This window comes from Protopterus annectens, chromosome 11.part0 (genome assembly GCF_019279795.1).
Source record: "Protopterus annectens isolate FY-2018-M chromosome 11.part0, PAN1.0, whole genome shotgun sequence".
In the NCBI taxonomy this organism is placed as follows: domain Eukaryota; kingdom Metazoa; phylum Chordata; order Ceratodontiformes; family Protopteridae; genus Protopterus; species Protopterus annectens.
The window spans coordinates 1,166,701,706-1,166,724,488 of record NC_056745.1 but is presented as its reverse complement, the minus strand read 5'-3'; the positions used below and the strand labels follow the sequence as shown (position 1 = coordinate 1,166,724,488).

Below are 22,783 nucleotides of genomic sequence, written 5' to 3'. Positions count from 1 at the left end.
TAGGAGAAAGTTTGAGTGTCTGGACTTCTTCCATTGGTATATGTTCAATTTACAATGGGCAAGCTGGTTGGACTGACCAATCAGCATGCTCGTTTCTGAATACTTAATGGCCAATCATTGCATATTATCTAGTATATGAGATATATTACTTAAAATAGACAAACTGAATTCAAAGCTAGAATATTTCAAAGAAGAGACCAGAAAGAGGATGGAACATTTTGAAGCCATTATGAAACAACAAGGAGCACAAATCAGCAGTATGGAAGAGACTTTGAATGATCATGAAAGCTGAATAACGCAAGGTGAGTCTCAGACTGAATTTCTTTTAAATCAAAATAACTGACTCATAGAAAACTCAATGATTTAGAAAATACACGGAGATGAAATAACATTCGAATGTATGCTATACCTGAAAAGTATGAGGGAGACAATGTAATAAATGTTTTAACTACCTGGCTACATAAAACATTAAATCTACCTGAAACTTTATCTTTTGAAATTGAAAGAGTGCAAAGATCCCTGAGAGCACATTTTAAGAAGAAAAACTCACCACCATCTTCAGTTATAGCTAATTTCATGTCTATCTTAGAAAAAGATCAAGCATTGAAGGCAGCATAGTCCAGCCCACCTATTAAAATAGGTGAACATGTAGTCAGATTTGACACTGACTGTTCCAGTAAAGTAATGTGTAAAAAAATTATGTTTGCCACTTATCAAGGAACTGAAAAAGAACACGATTAAAGCCACATTGGTGTTTTCTGCAAATATCAAATAATTCATTTCTGAAGAAACCAAAACATTTAACACACTGGAGGAGACATTCACTTGTGTTAATAGCAATAATATCCTTAATACTGAAGAAATAGAATGGAACCATATACCTCTGAAGAGAAACAGTGAGCTGAATTTTTGGAAAGCTGCTTCTAAAACTAAAAAGCCTAAAAACAAATTACTCTTATTCACTGATTGCGAGACTATTGTTTTCTGAAATGATAGATTTGTCTTTTAAGTAAATGGTTTGTACTACACTTTAAGCCTCAAATATATGTAAGTATGTATGTACATTTTAACTTAAAGTATTTTTTCATGATGAGGAACATAAAGGGTTAGTTTTACTGTTTTACTATATTGATAGTGAAAGACTTAATATATTTCATTTAACTAAATCTATAAGTGTGTTTCTAAATGTTAAGCAAATATTTTCTATAAGAACATGTCCTTATATCTTAAGTACTAGAACTGGTCATTTTAAAGCTATATAAGTTAAGAATTTTATTTATTCAACATCACTTAGTATGTGCATTGCTGAGTTAACTGAAGGTTAGATCTAAGTAATATGCTAATTGGAAGTGTTAAAGTGCTGGCAATTTGGTTTTCCTTGTTCCTCTATAACACATTCCCTTTACAGGTCATTTATGAAACAACAGACACACTTAGAAAGCTTGAGAAAAAATATTTCATCTCTTCAGAATGTTACAATTTTCCTGCCTTGAGCTGTGCTGAAGTAAATCTAGCTCAAAGTTTATCATTGATGTCTGTGAAATAAGAGAAAGAACTTTCCATTTTTTCTTTTCTCAAGAATATATGTAAGAAATCAACTCAAAATAGCACAGCCTTTCTTTATTGGTAAGACAAAAGCTATAGTAATGATATAGCATATAATATATATATTGTAATGTAACATATCATTTCTAGCATTTCACATGTTAACAGCTTATGCTGCAGTGCTATTAACTTTAACTATACATATTAACTGTACATATTAATTGACAGAAGTAAAGTTAGATGGTTGTTAACTAATTAGAGCAGCTTAAAAGAACCAGGAAGAATGAGAACATTACAGAGGAAATTAACAGCTGCTGTGTGCTATAAGTTGCTATTTTCACATGCTGTAGCCAGATTCTGATGCCAGCATGTAAAGCTTAGATCAGAACAGCAGTTCACAATGGTTAAACACACATATTCAAACTAAATAAGCAGGAACTGTTTTATATATAGTTTCTTGTAATACTAGAATTAATAAGAGTAAACATCTTGAATTTGCATATACGCAAGGAACGCAATATCTACTATGTAAGATTAATAAAAGATCAGTATCAGTAAATTAAGAAATATGTACATATACTATAATATTTAATTGAGAACTGATGATTAAATATCTCTTTGAAGGGAGATTTTAGAAATATAAGATATATAGAATAAGGTAGGATATTAGTGTGAAAAGAAGACAAAAATATATTTAAATAATATACTGCTTTTAAGAAAGATGTATATTGCATATACCTGCATAAGACAGAAATGTTAATGTACAAGATCTCTTATACTTTACATAGAAAATTATATAAAATATTTCAAAATAATATGAAAGCTGAATTTTGAAGCTTGGTTGTGTGAACTCTGAAGCTTTTTACTTGTTGAATATTATTAAATTCACTGAGACTACCTGAATTAACTCATTTCATGAATTAAGTCAAAGTTGAAATGTGAGTATTTTATTGGTGAATTAGTACATTCATTGAAAGTAAAGCAGGTTTTTCAATATGTTTGAATCCGGGAAAGGAGAATGGGATTTAAATTTAATACTTTGTAACTTTTGAATACAATATAGACTGCAATTCTTTTTTTTTTTTGACTCCATAGAAATAGTAAGACATTCTCTTCATCCTTGGTAATGTGCATATTTTTATGAATTAGTTTAATAAGCTAACTTTTTAAAAATATTTTGATATTCTATGTGTTAAGAGTATTACATCCACTTGAAATATAAGCAATTTGACTTTAAAAAAAACAATTCAGAGCTTTTTGTTAGAGCTATAAAATATGTGTGTGTCTTTTGACATGATAAATATATATGTACATTGATCTCTCTTCTGTATTATAGTTTAGAATGATAAGATTAGCTGTGACTTCTAAGTTTACAGATGTTTTTATCTCTTCAGGTCCCACTCTATTATATATTTAGAGACCTAGTTATAAAAATGTGGGATGAGTGAATAATTTAGCAATATTAAATGGGTAATTTATACTACTATTATATAAATAGGTATACAGTATACTATTTGTTAGATTATTTAATGTCTATGATTAATAGAAGAGAATTATTAAACATGAGTGTAGTAATGGAGGGGATAGTTTTAAAATGGCAAAATATATAGCTAAATTAATAATTTCTTAGTTTTGACCTATTTAACTTTGGTAGCCATGGTAGGTTGTGTTTTATACATATTGTATACAATTATAGTTGTAGACTTGTCTTTATTTTTATTTTTGAATGTTAGTAGTTTAGTTTGCAGAAAGGAATAATTCACAAAAACTTGGAATGTCACGATAGTGTCAGATAAATACAACAGAGTCTTATATATAATTAAACTAATATGGTGGACAAATGCGTCATATTACCTTTTAAAAGAAATTGTTTTAAATTTGCAGTATGGATAGTTTTAATCTGTTATCTATTAATGTAAATGGACTAAACAATGGCAACAAAAGGAAATAATTAACAAGATATCTAAAATTAAATGGAGGAGACATTACATTCTTGCAAGAGACTCACTTGATATATAAAGATATAAACTATTTAAATAACTTAGGTTATTAAATGTTATCATCTGCTTCTTTTAACAAAAAGAGGAGAGGAACTGCTATACTTTGGAGAAAATCCACTGTAATGACTAAGATCATGGAATCTTTTAATGATCCTAAAGGCATGTATACATTTGTAATAATTAAATACAATGGCAAACTCGATACATTAGCTAATTTTTACTGGATCCATGGAATAGGTGCAATAGTGGCTAAAGATAATTTAAACTTATTACAAAGTCATTGGAAGGATAGTTTAATTTTAGCAGGGGATTTTAACTACATCTCTAGTATAGAAGATATGAGTGAACAGAAGAAAGCTAAAATGCTGGCATCAGCTAAAGCACTAAATAGATGGATTAGTGATAATAATTTAGTTGATTTACAAGTAAAATCAGAAGATAAATCATTCTTCTTCACTCATTATTCTTATGCGCATGGGACACAAACTAGAATTGATAGGTTTTATGCCTCTATAGATATACTTAATAAAATTATTTATTTTAGAACTATTCCATGTCCTCTACCTGATCATACTGCATTAAGTATTACTATAGTAATGGATATAAGTGAATTTCAGATTATTTATAGAATCCCAGTAAATGTGATGAAATTAAAAGTGTTTAAGAGTTACCTTAAGGAACAAATCAAGGATAGATAATACTGAAATCTTTAAAAAAGTAATTATAAAATATCAAACAGTTTTAGCTCATAAAGTGGAGATAGCTTTAGAAAAAATAAGAGGAATGGCAAGCAAATCTGAAGGCACATGGGATGAGACTAAGTACAGATAAGACAGTGCTAATGGCAGCAAATTGGGAAAATCAGTAGAAGCTGAGAAATGAGATAGAAGGGAAGACAGTGGAACAGGTTAACAGCTTCAAGTACCTGCGAGGGGTGGTTGAGGAGAAGGAAGTCTGAATGAAGAGGTCAAATCTAGAATCAGAGGGGCTGAAGCCAACTGGTATAGAGTTTCAGGTGTAGTTTATGACTGAAGAATGCCAAAAAAATGAAAAGTAAGGTGTAAAAAGCAGTGGTGTGGCCACTGTTTTTCTTTATGGTACAGAAACCTGGGCAATAAAGGTAGAGCATGTGAGGAAATGAAATGCCTGAGATGGGTGGTAGGATGACACTGAAGGACAGATGAAGAAATAAGGACATAAGAGCAGAAGCCAATGCAGCTCCAATTCCAGAAAAGATCAAAGAGAACAGATTACTGTGGTTCAGGTTCATGTGCAAAAAAGCAGAAAACATTCTGATGAAGAAGATTTGGAACAGGCAGGAAGAAGGTAAGAGGAAATGAGGGCACCCAGCAAAGAGGTGGATGGAGTGTGTGAGAGATCTGTGACAGGCAGGCACAAGTGTAGAAGAAGGCAGGAGTATAGCACTGAATTGAGAGAGATGGTGACAGTTTACATGACATAGTTGTTGCTATATTTAAGGATTCTAACTCACTAGAGAAGTCAGAGGCTGAACATTTGCTGTCATCTATATCCTTTTGAGCTCTAGTTTCTACTTAAGTGCTAATTTCAATACATTTCTTCTTTAAAACTGCAACAGTTCTGTTCACTAGAGTCTGCTTGTCCTCATTTGCTTCAGTATTATCTGTAAGTTGTTCTGTATTATTCTGTTTGGACACAGGTGTTTGATTTCATATGTCATTGTTTTCTTAAAAGGTTATGTTGATATACTAGATCGTCTGTATTTATTTATTTATTTATTTGACATTTGTTGACTGGGAAAGTCTGACTAGGAAACAGCTTATTTTCAGCAGAGGCCTGGGGAGAGAAACATTCCAGATGCATGTCTTTGGAATGTGGGAGGCAACCAGAGTACCCGGAGGAAACCCATGCAAACACAAGGAGACATGCAGAATCTGCACAGAAGGCACTCCAGACAAGAATCGAACTGGAGAACCTCTTGCTGTGAGGCAACAATGTTAACCAGTGCACCACTATACCACTACTTATACCAATTACACACAGCTAAATTTGCATTAATAAATGCATACACAATTATCATTTGACAACATACACCATTTATAAAATTTATATAAAGTGACCTCTTCAGGTTAAGTTTAGTGAATTAGTCCTTGACTGCACAAATAAGTATTATCTGACTAAAGTTCACATAAGGTATGTTCAATGTGCTTTCCTATATCTGTATAAAATTACAGACATTAAAGTTATATTACAACTGTACAATTTGAGACTTCCAAGTAAAACCTACATAATATAATGAAAAACAAACACAAAGAAGAGTATTTAACAAATCCCAAGAGTAAGTATATAATTCTATAACTCCTAAAAATGACAAAACAGATCTAACAGATTCATTTTTAATCTAATACTGTTAATGTCTAATTGTATTATTGCTTCACCATTTTCCACCCATTCATCAAAGCTGCTAAACTCTTTTGGATATTTCCATATGGTTGCAAATCACAAATTTAGGTTGAGGTTATACCAACATAATCAATTTTTGAATTCTAGTACAGATGTTACTTTACGTATTTAACGTTCTGTCACCACTCCACTAGTACTGCCAGTCATACTCATCATAGTACAGATGCAGTGATGCGTCTCGGCTTCTATATGTCATGCACAAGGCAAAATACATCTCCAGCAAACCACATGCAATTTCCCCAAACAGCAAATACTCTTAGTGTTGTCAAAAAAGTGAATGCTCACTTATGAGCTGTTTTAAATGAAGATTATTCATCAGAAATGTGATAAACAAACAGAACTCCTCAAAATCATAATTCAACAAAGACTTCAGATAAAAGACTTGGATACTTCTTTTTCTGACACAGATGGCAGACTAAATGAGGAGGTGTTGCAAAGTGAATGCCTGTTGAAATAAAATATTTTCTAGATAAACTGGAGGATTATCAGAAGATGGAAAGGAGGAACAATATCAAAATAGATTACCTCCCAGAAAAAAAATGAAGGCAGTAATATAATACACTTCTTAACAAACTTGAAAAATATTAATCTTGCAGGAAAGTCTCTCTCTTGGAATAGAGAAGCTCAAATAACTCTCCTGAGACTCCACACAAAACCAGAAGCACCTCTAAGATCCATAATTGTAAAATGTATATCCTGTATGAACAAGGAATGCAAACTAAAAACTGTATGGTGTAATCCTCTTGTCAAGGTGGGCAGTAATAATAATATTAGATATGAACTTTTATTTTCCACAAAAACAATGGAAAGAAAATTTCTTCAAAAGAATAATATTAAGAATTGCATTCTTTATCCTTTTAGAGTAGAGCTATTTCTGAAATAAAACTTCCAAGACAAGACTAAAGTAAAATAAAATGAAGACTGTATGCTGGATATAAATAAAATGTGGTTTATCCACATTTCTGCCCAAAGAGACAAAAAATATTAACACTCTTGAATATTCCATGTTTTATGTGAAGAAAAAAAACATAATAAAATTAGCCACTAACTGCAAACGTATGGCCTGGAATTACTAAGACTGACAGCTGGAGGAATATTATTCCAGCAAAGAGCTATAAGATAAATAATGTTCAAAAAAAGACTGAAGTAAAATATGTAATGGAATCTCTCACATAAAGCACAAAGTTAGTATGCATTTGTATCAAGAACATTGTGTGAAACTTTAAAGAAAACGGTTTAAATGTCTTTATTAATTTATTAGCTGTAAAATTCTCACAATGTTAAAAGGTGAACAAGTCTCATAATTTTCTGTGAAAGTTAATGCTTTATTTTGGTGACTATTTAATTGTTAATATATTGCAGTTATATATTTAAATATGTGGAGGTACCTTTAACAGGGATATTTGAATATTTTAATATGTTAATTGCATTTTTGCTTTTACTTTCTTTCAATGGAATTTAGAAAATATTTATTTGGTTTAAATATTACTATGTATGTGTCACACTCATGAGGACTATCAAATTGAATTTTTACACTTTTAGGTTATTCTGACGCTTATGAAGGCACTCTGTATGGGATATCTCAAAGAAATGTCCGTGACTTCAGAAGGGAGAGCTTCCATGAGAACAAAAGCTAAGAAACTGAAGTAGAGTTTTTTTTGCGTGTGTGTGTGTGTGTGTGTGTGTGTGTGTGTGTGTGTGTGTGTTTGCATGTATATACAAGCATGTGTTTGTGTGTTTTAAGCATTTTATGCTTTAATCCATTCATAGATAGTTATGAAGTAACAGCATATTAGGATGAGCAGAACAAGTATAATGGAGAGTTTAATTTTACAGCAGCATGAAAAACAAAAACAGTAACTGTATTACTTATTTTACCGTAGAGATATAGCTTTAATTAATATAACTGTTAAACTTCATTAAAAGGTAGAAGCTCTATGGTTTCAATTGAACAGATTACTTTAAGTAAAATATATTTAGATTGATATTGATAAACTTTTTTTACATGAATTACTAAAGGATATGAATTTTAATTTTTCAGAACATGTGATTTAACACTGAGCTGATTACAGAGTTTATTTGCTTCTGATGAACAGTGCAGGCTTGCTCCTTTTTTACCGTTGTACACATTTTGTGTGTAGTCTATTAACTGACAAATAGTTAAGTATTCCTCTTGGTGACAGATGAAATGAAAGTTGCATATAGTAAATTCAAAGGGCCTGCACAAACAAGCAACTAGGACTAGAATTATAGCCAAATGAAATAAAATAAAATCTAGTTCAATTCTAGGAAGAAGAAAAAAAAACAGTTACAGACATGAAAGATATTTTAGTGACAGTAATAAAAATATTACAGAAACATTTTATAGAGTAAGCAAAAAAGATTTATTGGTCTTCTTTTTAAATAGGAACATAACAAATAATCTTTCAGTTGAGGATGAAGACATCAGGAATGTAATAAAAACTTTAAGTAACCTAGAATTAAATGAACAAATCAAAAAATACAGAAAGAAAATAAAGCTCCAGGTACATATGGAATAATTGCTGAGTTTTATAAAATATTTCCAAAAAATGTTATTCGTTTATTTAAAAAGTTTTTATTAAAATTCACATTGAGAGTAGTATTTCCCATTTCTTAAAATATACTTTAACTGTTCACTTCCCGAAAATGGATAAGAATCCATTTTTATATGCAACTTATAGGCCAACTTGACTACTAAATGTAGATTGCAAAATACTTATGTTAATAGTACCAAAAAGATTACAATTAATGCTGCAAAATGTAATAGACGAGCATCAGACTCTGTTCTTAAAAGTCAACATAATGCAACATGAAAAAATAATAAAATTAACTGATAGCATGACTATTTAGCTATAATAAATCATTTAATTCTCTAAACTGGTTATAGTTATTTAAGGCTTACTACTCTTTTGGTTTTCCAGATTCTTATAGAAAATTAATAAAAGCATTATACTTCAATTCAGTGGCATTCACTAAAATAGGAGTATATGTTTCCCAAGCAAAAACAAAAGAAACTAAATACAGTTGTCCCCTTCTACCTCTTTTAGTTGCTTTATCTATTGCACCATTAGGAAACTTCATCAGACAAAATAATAATGCTGCAAGTTTCAAAATAAACAGTGAATACAATTCTAAACATTGGCTGTTTGTAGATGACATATTGTGAGTATTCAGAAATTGGTATTTTTTTTTAATTTTCTAAGGTGCCAGTACTCTAGTTATCATAAACTCTAAGTTTAATGGCTAATTGTATCAGTCTGACTATTTAAAAGGAACCACAGTTATATCAATTGGATAGCATTGTTTATAGCTATGGATTACATTCTGAAGAAAGGTCTCAACAGTTCCTGACCATACAGCTTACTGGCCTAAAGACCCTAGGTTACCAAGACAAAAATGACAGCCCCGTCACTCTATTCTCCTACAAACACATGGTGAGTTGGCTCTTGCATTCCATTCATTAAAGATCATGTCTACTTGCACCTGTTTCATCTCTGTAAAACCAACTACTCCTCAAACACTAGATCTAAATTTAAACTTCCACCAACATATGAGGAAAACTCAATGGATGGATAGATTTATTACCCAATGTTTACCTCTTCTTTGTAACAACCCCCTCTGACATGATGAACAAAACAAAACTGATGACTGGATGGGCACCCACAAATTTAACCTGCCCCTGACCTACTTTGCCCTATTGAAAATAGGAAGTATGCCATGAGGTTGGGTGTTGATAAAGTGTAAACTGCCTCATTACTTAATTGTCTTGCAATTCCCATAACTTTATGATCCTAACACTGGTTAATAGTATAGCGCATTAGGCAGTTTATTCTCAAAGACATGAAACATGACTGAAAGGGAAGAAAGGATCCATCCAATGATACTAATATACATAAAATCTAACTTACTAAATCTTCAAGTGTTACTTTAATTTTTATCTCAACTATACAAAATTATGCTATCATATCAAGCATTTATACTGAATTCTTATTGGGACTATTTAAATCAAACTAACTGCATTTTTCACACACAGATACGGCTACAATACTTAGGCTCAGTTAGAAAAATAATTGTTATTTTAGAAATTTTTATGTGAAAATCTGATTACATAGTTTTCCTTGCTCATCATAGAATTGAGAAAATATATCACTATTAGAGATATAATTCAGTACACAGAGCTGACTGACAACATATTTTTAAAAAAATATTATTCTTATAGAATTTTGGATAAAACTTCAATCATTTTTCAAGTACTATGGTCAGACAAATTTCAAGTAACTAATTATTTGTCTTATTTAATGTTCCAACTACCTCATGTATTAGCAAAGACTAGTTGTCACTCCTTCAGTGTCTTTTTGCAGTTGCCCATAAAACAATAACAATAATTTGAAAAAAAAATAGTATGCCTCCTTTTTCTAAGTTCTTAAACATAACAGTTAATGTTTACAACAATGAAATTAGCATGAGAGCCAAACAGACATCCATCGATTATATAGTTAGTCTTAAACTGTCTCTAGTATTGCAGAAATATAAGGCTAATACTCTGTGTTGATATTAGTTCTTTCTTTGAATAACTTGAGCTGAGTTATTATAAGAAATTTGAATACATGCTCATTCTTTAAATTAATGTAAAAATGTGGTACACCTTTGAATAGCTTATACAGTTTATGTAGGATTTAGGTATAGGATTTATGTACTTTAAATTGTTTAATTATAGTTGAGCAATTATTGCTTAGTGATGTTTAATCTCTATTTAGAATCAAAATCTTATTAAATTATATTACTAATATAATAAAAATTATATGTATATACTATATTACTATATTTACTGAAAATTTTAGCAAAAGATAATCTACTAATGAGATGCCACAGCGGTATAAGAAATGCTCAAACAAGTTGAAACTACCAGCTTTGGTTACCGGTCATTGGTATGTCTCTTCCTTCCTTTTTTTTTCTTGAATTTATATAACTGCCTACATTGTGCATTTCACACAAATGCTAATTTTATACTGTGATGGTGGAATAGCCCCATCACCCTTAGGAGAAATTTGAACGCATCACTGTTTTGCTGTGTAATTGTGTCTCCTCCATCTATAGACAGCTAATAAAATTTAAAAAAATGTACACCTGTGTCTCACCCATCCATAGACAGATAACAATATGTAGGCACTGATTTTTCTTGCTGTTTTTATGTATCATTCACCATAGTATCAGTATTTCACATTGTTGGCATGCATGAGCAAACCACTAAATAATGCTGAATAAAATGCTAACTTGGCCTTACAAAAATGACACAGCAGTACAAATACATTTTTCATTCATTAAAGAACATTGTTCAAATATTCAATATAAATCTAAGGTACATCTGAACTGAATAGTATTAAAGAATCATAAGCTGAAAAATGGAAAAGCTCTGAAAACATTCTTTTACTCTAGATAGCCGCTGCTTGAACAATGCTTAACCGAATATCTCAATATGGATCATAATGCTTAGAATTCATTTGCTTACACGTGCAGTACTCATACGGGCCTTTCTAGTTATATTTTCAAATATTTATTACATGAGTCCTGCTTGCCAATATATACAAGAATATTGACGGATAGATGAAGCAAGGCCTATTTTTCAGGAAGAGGGAAAAAAAGCAGATTGCTTTAAAGTGCTTCTGTATCCCACTTGTCCTACTTCATAAAAGATGCAGCACAGTGTACTCCTGTGGAAACTGATGAGAAGACGATGCATACAGCTACAATAACCAGCGCAATTTGTATCGCAGCCTGAAAAGCTTGATTCACGAATCTCTTTCTGACCCGATAAAAGCTGAAGTGCTTCAATTTGATTTAGTTATGATTTTCTACATACAGCACTTATTTGCATGTGTCAAGTGCTGTGGTACTGTACATTCCTTATATCATGCAATGTGATTGGATAAAATCAAATAAACATGCATATATAAAATAAGCATGCAGCGGTCTCTTTCTTTTTTCTATATACACATTTATATCTACACACATATACACATATATACGTATATTATGAAATGTATACCATTCGGGTGCACATTCGTCATCTATGCCAGAACAGTTTAAATGTGATTCTATCTGAATATCTTCCCACAAGGTTTTATGCTTATTCTCAGAAGTGCTGCAGAAAGACACCTCTATTTACATGTTAACTTACTCCTCATAAGTGGATTTACTGTAAAGCACAATTGTAGCCACTGCAGGGGTGACCTAGCAAGTCATAAAAATACAGTGTTCACAAAAATGCAGAATACTAAACTAACAGCACATAAGTCTGCACTATTACCCCACACAGCTTTCATAATAGCAGTGTACAGCTAAAATAGAAATGACCTTGTATTCTCCTTTTAAGGAATAGTCTACAAGTATATTCATCTACTGACTGACTACTGTAATCAGAAGGAATTGGCTAGAGCAGATTTATAGGCTTTGTGGAAGCAATGCCAAGAAAGATGATATGCAACATTACAGCTGAAGACCATTTAAAATGACAAGCACAAAAACTACACAATGTCACTGCAAAGGTCACTGCATTGTTTCTGACAGTCAACAGGAAGAGAAAAAGAGACAGCTATGTTAAAAGCGCACCTGTTATGCAGGACTCCCAAGAAGCAGAAACATTGTCTAAAATGTCACAGTTCAGTAAAGAAAAAATAAAGAAAGGGAGCGTTTCTGTCCTTCCTAAGTGAAATTAATTGCAGTTCTGCACAAAAACACTAAGTAATAAGTTGCTGACTTTATAAGAAAATGTTACATGGTTACTGTAAGTGACAGTCTAAGCCTAACTCGTCTGTAGATACTTTAGAGTTTCAATGCTGTCAGGGGTTTACATATCAAAAGAAAGGGACATGATATTTCCGTTTTAGACGCTACTAATAGTTTAGCAATTTCTTTAAAAATATATAATTATTAAAAATCCAAAGGTGAGATTGTTTAGAAATGCTTGAAGATTGTTACAGGGTTATCTGATGATAAAGAATAACAAAGCTTTTCTAGTAGGCTGTTTACATCCACCAAGTGAATATATGCATGTTAGTTGCAATGGTTCTTGTAGCTTAGTGGTAATATGTGATGCTAATTAAGGGGCGTGTTTATATGAAGGACATCACTGTATTAGGTGAGGAACCTACACTTGTAAGCAGTAGTACTGCATGCGTATTTCACCAGCCAGGATCTCTGTAAAGAAGACACCAAAGCAGTGTACAATGAAAATAACACGCTTTCCAGAAGAAAACCACTATGTACTCTGCCCTGAGACCATAAAAAGCATGGCAGTGTTACGAAACTATTGTGTCTGAGCAAACTGGGCAATTGTAGGACCTGCAAGTAAAAAAAAATGGGAACCACATAAGATTTCTCATTTTGAGAGTATATTAAATAAATAAATGATGTGTTGAGAAGAATGTATACAGCTAATCCATGTTGTATTTCTAGGAAAGCAGTGCTCCTTCTTTCCAAACCCTATAAATATGTCCATTTTCACATGGCTTATTGCACTGCTATGGCATTCTCAATTCTTTTCACATCCACCATCTCATACCATAGGATGCTGCTGTGATGTCAGATTTGATCCCCTGGGATTATATGATGCGGTCCTGACTTTTGTCACTGTTGTTGTCCTTACTACCTGTTCTGGAGTACTTTAATCTTTATATCACTCTCTAGGAGATATTTCTTCATTGTACATTGTATCTACCACCACCCCCCCAAAAAAAAAAAATTGCAAACACTGTATCATCAGATTATGTCACTGTTCTCTTTTTTTTCTGAACAATGGTGCAGTACTCAATGGATTTCTTTAAGACGCCTAATTTTTTGCATCATACACCTTCCATTTCTCAGAACTATATGTGTTACATACATGCCATTTAGTATTTTGCTCCTCTGTATCCTGTATTTCTTCTTACAAAAACGAGGACTCCAGCCCTTTACACTATACTCTGTTTTGAGACTTAACAAATGCATGTTGCATGTTTAGAGGGCTAACATATTTTTGTTTTGCACTTGTAATGCTTTTTCCTTTACATCACAGGATTCCACCAGGACTCTTTCTCTGTTTTCTTGGGGGGGGGGGGTGCTACTACATGCTAACCTTTAAGCCATCTGATATGGCTGTAACTTACTTCTTTTCTACTTTTGTTTTTTCTTCAACTTCCACACAATACTGCAGTCTCTCTCTGTATAGGTTAGTAATGTCCATGTAATAATCAAAATATTCCTCTCTGGTTGTATTTTCAAGATTTTGCCCTGTCTATGGATATTATGCATGATACATTGCGGAATTATACTCTTCTAGTATCACTACTTTTATTTTTGTAAAGTATCATTGACTCTTTAGTGGATTTGTAATGCAATAATGTGAATCATATAATTACTATGCAGGTTTTAAGTGTATGCATATTTTGAGAATGTAAGTAATTAAAAAAATAAATAAGTTGGCATATTTGAGACACGTGTATGTTGTCAGTCATGAAACTAGAATTCCTGCATGTAAAAACGATATTAAATAAATGTGTTAATTACTTTTGGGGATGGATAGCTGTATCAGCAGCCTTATGAAAATTCAGGACCAGGAAATGCTGAAGATAATAAGACTTGTACATGAAATGCAGATAAAGGTTGTACTGATAAGGTATACTTCATAAGGTTATGTAATTATTAACAAAAAACATTCCTAATTCTAAAGCCTACACAGAAGCAAACACAATGAACTTAATGCTACTTTAGCTTTGAAATAAAAGAAAAAGAAGTCAAGCAGCAACAAACACTAAAAAATACTTTCATGAGAATCATCCAGTTTCTGTGGCAATACTCTGCAGCAAATCTGCATTCATTTCACTACAGCCCACCCTGAATCTTCTGTTCATTTCATTATACTTTTGTGTAGGCACTTAATTAGGAACACAAAAATTTGAAGTCTCACTGGACACGAATATCAGTATAATATTTGTGTCAGCATTAGCAGTAGAATAGCAAGCTAATACAGCCTTATACAAGTGTATTATTCTTCAGAATAGTTTAGTAATATATATAACATTACAAGATATTCATATGGTAACATGTTGCAAACACAAAAGGGTAAAACAGAATCAATCTGTGCAGAACTGCTAGAGTCATGACAGACATATGCAGCCCAGAAACCAGCAAATGAAAATAAACAAATGCAGTCTGATTAGACTGTGTACAGCAGCTTAAACTTTTATTTTTTTTTAATTTAGTGCTCAGAATCCCAGCCCAGGTGGTCACTGTCAGCATTAACAACTTGTTTCTTATCTCTTACAGCTGCTTTTACTACAGCTTAAAAGTTACATGTTATGTGGTGTGTTTAGAGGGACAAACATACCTGGTCCAGTAAAGTGGCACCTACTGTTAGGGATGAAGCATTTCTGCTCAACAGTTTATGACATTTGTGTATTGACATTTATGTATTCTGTCTCCTACAGGCTTTTGAGGGGAGATCTATGCCTGGCATACAGGGCATTGTCAGACCCCACTCTAATGGGCTTCCTACATATCCACAAAACAAAACAGCACCAGAATTACCCATTCTAAAGACTTAAACCTTGCCTGTGAAATACATAGGACCTGATGGAGAGATAGATATGTATCCCAGACACTAACCTGTCTATGGAATAGGCTCCCCATCTATGTGAAACAGAGTTCCTCCCTAACCCAATTCAAGTGCAACTTGGACAATTGGATGGGAAACCAGAAATTCATCCCTGGTTTGGCACCTATGTCTATAATGGACATATGTAACATGTAAATGGTTCATTTCCCAGGCCCATGCTTACACTTATCAAGGGTATCAGAACTTGTCAGAGATTTTGGATGCGTGGCTAGGCTTAAAAAGGCCCTTGTGATCATTAGCCTAGTAAACACCAATGAACCTATGAACATCTTACAGCCATTCATAGGAGGTATCGAAGATTCGGATCAAGATGTTCACGCCCACATCTAGAATTGTTTGGTTAAAATGCAGCTCAGCAATAGACACATGATAACAGGTCTGACTTTTCTCCATTTATCAAAAGATGGTGCATCCTCTGTGATATCTTATGAGGATAAATGTGTCAAATATAAGGCCTGCATTTGCCAAAGATGTGACAACTCTACAACTAGTACTGCATGCATCAACACTTTTACATTTAGGTGTCTAAACATTATAATACTTCATCTCAGAAATATTCATTACAGAATATTAAAAATGAGTACATTTTTCATTGTCAGTTGCGGTATGACTACCTATTTTTCCTTACAATTTCTTTTACTGAGTCTCGTCTGCCAGCACTACATAGGACCTCATGTCAATATTGTTAATTCCCTTATATTTGAGTTAATTTATTTAGTCCAGAAATTATGTTACTTTGTTCATCCTAAAATGCATATTTAATGCAAGTGCACTTTCCCTTGATTAGCATTGTCACATGTATTGTTAGTGTCCCTGTCCTTTGTACAAAAGTTTACATCATTCTTGGGAAGCAAATGTATACCGAGCATAGGCTCCCTGAACAGTCTGAGCATAAAGTCTGTGGTAACACATAATGCGTGTGCCCTATTTTCTCTCTTTCATTACACTAATCTGCAGATTAAATAGCAATGCATCTAATGCAATGCGCATAAAGTACAACTGTCTGAAAATTCATATCACAGCTGGAGATGGAGTGAATGCCCAGATTATAATGAATGCATTTACTTGGAATGGCTGAAGTACTAATGAATGACGGGCATGTTTAGCAAAAAGTAACCCATATGTTTGGCCCAAAACATAAAGCAACATGGCACTGCTTTGAAAGGAACCTATGAAGTTTTGCATCTAAGAGGAACTGTCTTACCACTTTAACCTCATTTCACAATTAAACAAGTGCTGAAAGCAAGACTGACTCTAACGGTTAATAAACAAATACAGTACTGGCAGAAATGTTAGCAGAGCACTGACACTTTTGACAGATTATAACCTGACATGTTACAGTTACGTAAGTACACCAAATCTAATCTGTTGTCACTTGGGTACAGCATATTTGCAGACATGCAACTTATTGCAGATGGACATCAATGTGGTCCACAAACCAGCATACAACCTACATTTCCATGCTACTATCACCTACATTCTGGTGTGTTATCAGCCTAAAACTTCCATCAGACTGTTAAGTCTCAGTGTCAGGTTTCAAAATATCATCAATTTACAAATAAAACTGCAAAATTTCAGCAAAATTAAATGTACGTGAAAAATCACAAGTTGGGTGCAACATTTTAGATGTATTCAATCTAGTTCAGCCAATATCAATGCATGTTATAATCTGATAGTGTGAAATATGAAAGTCTGAAAGGTATTCTTGCCAATAACATAGATCACATAATTTTATAGAGTTAGTGGCATTGTGACAGGTAACACATCACTCTAATCATTGGTTAAAATATAAATGAATAGTTACTTGTCCGGTCTACTATCAAAATGCACTGTCTGCAGGCCATAACTCTCAATTAATCAGAGACAAATCTGAAAAATAATCAGGGACAATCAAGGGCTCTTTTAAAATATTAGTGTTACCAACACATTGACAGAATAACAGAATGTGAATTAATACGTTTATTATGAAGTAAAATAAGACTATAACATTAGTTATTGTCATTATTTATTAAGTGCAATTCACCACCTTTTTTCCAAAAGTCACCAGTTTTAGGAGGGATTAAGAGGGACAGAGCTAACATTTTTGTCAAAATCAGGGACAGTTGAGAAGGATGCTGCAGGCTAACAACTGATTAAAACTGGTCTAAGAAAACAATGAGAGTGTCACAGCATTTAACTGAGGAAAGAATATCGTGCCCTATACACAGATTCAGTGCTTACAGCTGACTCACCATTACCTGAAATCACAGAGCATTTGAGGCAGAAGGAAAGGATGAACCTGCTTAATGAAATCTGAACCACTAGTAAATTATGACCCTTCCCAATTGTTGAAGCATGGCAGAAAGCAAAGTATTATAAATCATACATCCGTAGTCAACCCAGTTTACAGTTCAAACACTCCAACACAGAAATGCTTTGCATCAAAGCAGCAGACAGTGTTTATGCCAGCTGTTGAGGAAGGCAGACTAAAGAGGAAAGGCACTGCAAAGGGAATTCATTGAAGCAAAGAGTATCAGACGGTACAGATCAAAGGTTCACTCTCAAGTGAGGATGGGTTGGCAAAAACACAGGTGACAAAGAGTTGTCAAGCTTTCAATGCGAAAAACTTGGCATGTTGAAGAACTCGGTATTTTGCCCTTCATAACATTCTTTAATTCATAACGCGTGTATCTGATAACTGTGTTTTGTGTGTATGCAGTCTTACTAAGGGCAGTCAGCTGAGAAATGAATCACATAAGCAACAACAAATCTCCGTGATGTTTATAAATCATTTAAACACACTCGATTAGAAGACAGAAACCATTTTATGTATCCCATTTTCAATCATACCATCTTAAGTGCTTCTCTGTCACAGTCTAGCGGATGGCCACTTCCATAATTATATTGTCAATAATACAGATTAATAAGACCAACTGATCTCTGGCTGTGTTGTCCTACGAATGCATCAAAACAATGTCAGCAATATAAATAAATAAAAATAAAAAAATGCCTGTGAAAAATAGCCTATATACAAGATGCAACAACTCTGAAACAGTTTAAATGGCAGACAACACTCATACCCATGAAAACTGCGTACGCGGTAATGCAGACCAAGAAAATAGATCAATTTACTACGAGCATAAATACATTCTGAGGGTAGGAAGTTGTAGAACAATTCTTTGTAAATATTTCTAATACCACGTGTTAGGTAAACTAATGTACCTGTGCTTGCCTGCAGCAGACCCAGTTGAAAAAGTGATGTTCTAGCCTGAAACCACTTATTGCTCAGGGCTTCTGATCTAGAAAATTAAGCTGGTAGATTACAGTACTGCTGATTTACGTTCAGGTCAATATTTATCTACTGACACTTTCCATGTACTAAACTGTCTCTCATACTACAACTGCACATAAGCACAGAACGTCCTGCATACTCTGTTAAAATTTGGTCCTCTTGATTGGTGACTTACCAGATGTAAGTTGCATCCAGGCGCATATCTTGTATACAGTGGCTGTATTGCAAAAGAAGAATAGGATAAAGCAGACGATGCAGGTGATGATAAGCATCATAGAAAGCCCAATGAAGAAAGATGCAGCTTTGAAGGCCCCTGATGGAATTGTTGAGAAATCGGTGAAGCTTCCGCTGCAGGTCAGCTCTCTGGAAAATCCGTTTCCAATACAGTAGTGAAATAGACCAAAATATCCAGCCTGTGGAGTGTTCACCCCATCTCCGATCCAGTAGGGCTGAATAAAGCACACTACATTCACTATGGCAAAGCAAATGGTAAAAATTGCCCAGAGCACCCCTATGGCCCTTGAGTTCCTGACATAGTTGGTATGATAAATTCTGGCAGCCTCTTGAGCTGGCAGCATAGCTGAAGGGCCTCCTGGCATCTCCTAGAACGTAATATTTCACTCTCGTTCAAGTTCCCCTTCTTCTAGGCGCCAAAGCTGGAAGCTTTCAGCGCCCTGAGTCACCCAGCACACCACTTTTCTCTAGCCACTAAGACCGTGGATGGAGTGTTAAGGAACCTGGTATGTGATGTCCATGCTTCTGCCTTCCCCAAGAATTCCGTGTCCCCTCAGCTTGTGCTCATGCGCGGCTGCCGGTCTCGTCCAGAAATCAGGTGGCGCGCCGAATTCAGGATCGGGTGGTGAACGCGCGACACCATCCACCACAGCTAGTGGCTACAGGACAGGGTATCAGTAGGCAGGACAGCTGGACCTATCGTGATTTCATTGTGTAAGGACACTTACGAAAGGTATGCTGAAATGCGGCAAAACATCTGGCCGTGCAAGCAGTAAATCCCGTGTCATCCTTATTCTTCCAGGAGTTAATCGTTAAGGGTTAACTGGTACCTTAGAGTGGCGATTATCGAACCTGTCGGCATCTTAGTAACCTCAAAGAGGAACTTTGTGTGCGAGGGAAGCTGTGAAGACAAGCTTTTACATACAAGTGCCTGGGTGTTGGCGCACGGTGTCTGTCTTATAAATAAGACTTACAAGAAAAAAGTGTCACAGAAAGCTGCAGAAAAACCCAGGGAACTTCTCATGGGTAGTTGTATTCTCTGATTTTTTAAAGGTAACTGTTTTCTTTGCGTTCGCCCTTACATATCGCTGAAAAGGTCGTTGAGAGGTTTTCATAGCTACAGATCTCCTCCTGTTTCAGTTTTAAAGTACATGTTATGTCTTCAAACTGAACAGGCGGCATATTTTACTAAACAGATGATGCGAAAACATATTGAAGACTGCATCCCCGGCAATTGAAGATGTTGGGCGTGTTTGAAGCTGTGCAATGCCGTCTTGCAATTAAATTGACATCAGATTAAACACAATTTTTTAGTTAACGATTTGGCTAATACTACTACTTAACTGCTAATAATAATGAAACACAGATGCCCAACATGACCATTGATAACGGACCTTTATTTGCATATGTTTCACCTCTTAAGCCCCTGCTTACACTTAACAAGGGTACCAGAACTTGATGCATGGCTAGGCTTAAAAACGCCCTTGTGGTCGTTAACCTAGCAATACATATGAACCTATATCCTGTAGTGAGCTATATGATGTCATTACCACAACACACACCCTAAGCGTGTTAACACTTTATAGAAGTGATCCTCTCTGAGCTATTATTTGACTTCACAGATTGCCATCATTCCTCTAGGCTTTGATTCACACAGTTATTGGCCTACATTTATTTTTCAAAAAATTATTTTTTTCTGATTTTTGCATGTTGATCTCCAAAGTTTAGTTGATCTAAATGCGCTCCATTGCTTTTATTCTCTGCCTTCCACAATGTGAGTATGCATGTAGAATACACAGTTAAGGAAATCTGTGGCTTGAATACTTTTGAATTAAGTAGGTTTAAATGGGACATTACTCGTGATTCCTATAGGAAACAAAATATGTCAGTTATGAACTTATGTGTAGTATGGCAGTACTAAGTTAAGATGGCTGGCAACCAGCTTCCATGACTTGTAAAATACATGTTATTATTAAATGCCATATTGGTACTTCAGCTGTCTCACAGAAGGGCAGCAATCATCATTTCCCAACTATAGGGCTAAATGACCTATCTGGGTTGCAGCCCTGTCTTAGGAGATTATTGTAAGGTGAAAATTACACAGGGATAATGCATTGCTAAACGTTTAATGGTCTGCATTGATCCATATTAATGAAGTACAACCAGAAACTTGCATTTTTTTTTTTTTGGTTATGTGGATAACCACTAGACCCAAGTGCCTCTGTTTGCAACGTACCCAGAATAACTGGTCCTGTTAAACGGTTAGTACAAAGTCATGCAGTTTACACACAGTGACACAGTACAATGGGATGAAGTCATAGCCTTTACTTAGAGTGCCCTAGTGCATTGCAGAATATTCTTAAAAGTATGCCATATTAGTTTCCATTATATTAAAAAGCTATATATATATATATATATATATATATATATATATATACTTATTTTAGCACTGAAGTCCTGAACTTTCCAGCTTTGTCATTGCTTTCCAGATTTTATCTTAATTATTTCCTTTAATTTTATTAGCTTTTCTGTGCAATATTTTGTATAAATTAAATGGACTTTTACGAAAGATGAAATGCATGGCATTAGTACAATGTTTAGTGCCTCTGCAAACTAAAGGGCTGCATGAGAGGGAATCAAGACAACTATTATTTAAACAGTAGACTAAGAAATCAATAAGATATGAAGAACTCTATATGGGGCAATTAAACTGCACTGCCAGGGGTACAGTGAGAAATGACAGCACAGGTGGAGCATTCTGCTTAAAAATATTTTAATGTGTTCTATGCATATACTTCTAAATACATTAAGTTCTTTTAAGTCAGGTTGCAATAGTTTACTTGCTAAAGTAAAACACGCATTGAAATTTCCACAGAGTTTGTTAGGCCATAATCTTACTAATGCAATGTGGCATTATTTTGCTTTTCACCCCAATGTGACAGACAGCCTGTGGATATCACATCAACATAAACGGTGCTCTGATGAGTTCATTGGCAAACTACTTTCATGGTATCCCAAAACACTACAGCACACACGCACACACACACACAAACACACATACACACACACACACACACACACACACACACACACACACACACACACACACACGCAGGGGTGGAGCAAGTAAATTCCATTCTGTACTCACAAGTTGTTAGTGCTAACCCCCACCCCCTGACAACTATCACAAGTTGTTAGTGCTAACCCCAACCCCCTGACAACTATCACTTAAAAATTGACACATCTTTCAAAACTGCTACCCTATAAGCACTTAATAAATGTAACATTTTTAGCTGTTACCCCTAAAAGTATTACAAATATTGTTTTTAGATTAGCAACATTGCATCTGTTGTTAAAAGCATTCATTTAGAGAGATGTAGACATAATATAACCTGAAAAAAGCAATGTTGATGTGATGCTCAGAAAAAAATGTACTCACTAGAGTACAAAGAGTAAGCCTGGCTACACCCTTGTGCACGCTCACGCGTACACACACACACACACACACACACACACAAAGTGCATATAGTACTTGGATATTATCGGTATGGAAAACAGTTGCCATGCTATATATATGCATGACTAATTTCCCTATCCTTAAATCCTCAGTACTTCTGG

The 22,783-nt window shown here is 34.2% G+C and overlaps 1 protein-coding gene across 1 annotated transcript in view; it reads right to left on the bottom strand.

Annotated features, from left to right (window-relative positions):
• The window catches only part of LHFPL3 (LHFPL tetraspan subfamily member 3), a 98,753-nt gene extending 78,249 nt beyond the window's left edge, over window positions 1-20,504 (bottom strand). The window contains exon 1 of the mRNA XM_044087288.1: window positions 19,107-20,504. Coding sequence (XP_043943223.1) covers window positions 19,107-19,530 — 424 coding nt within the window. The 5' untranslated portion in view covers window positions 19,531-20,504. The remainder of the gene's footprint in view (window positions 1-19,106) is intronic.
• Window positions 20,505-22,783: the final 2,279 nt, after the last annotated feature.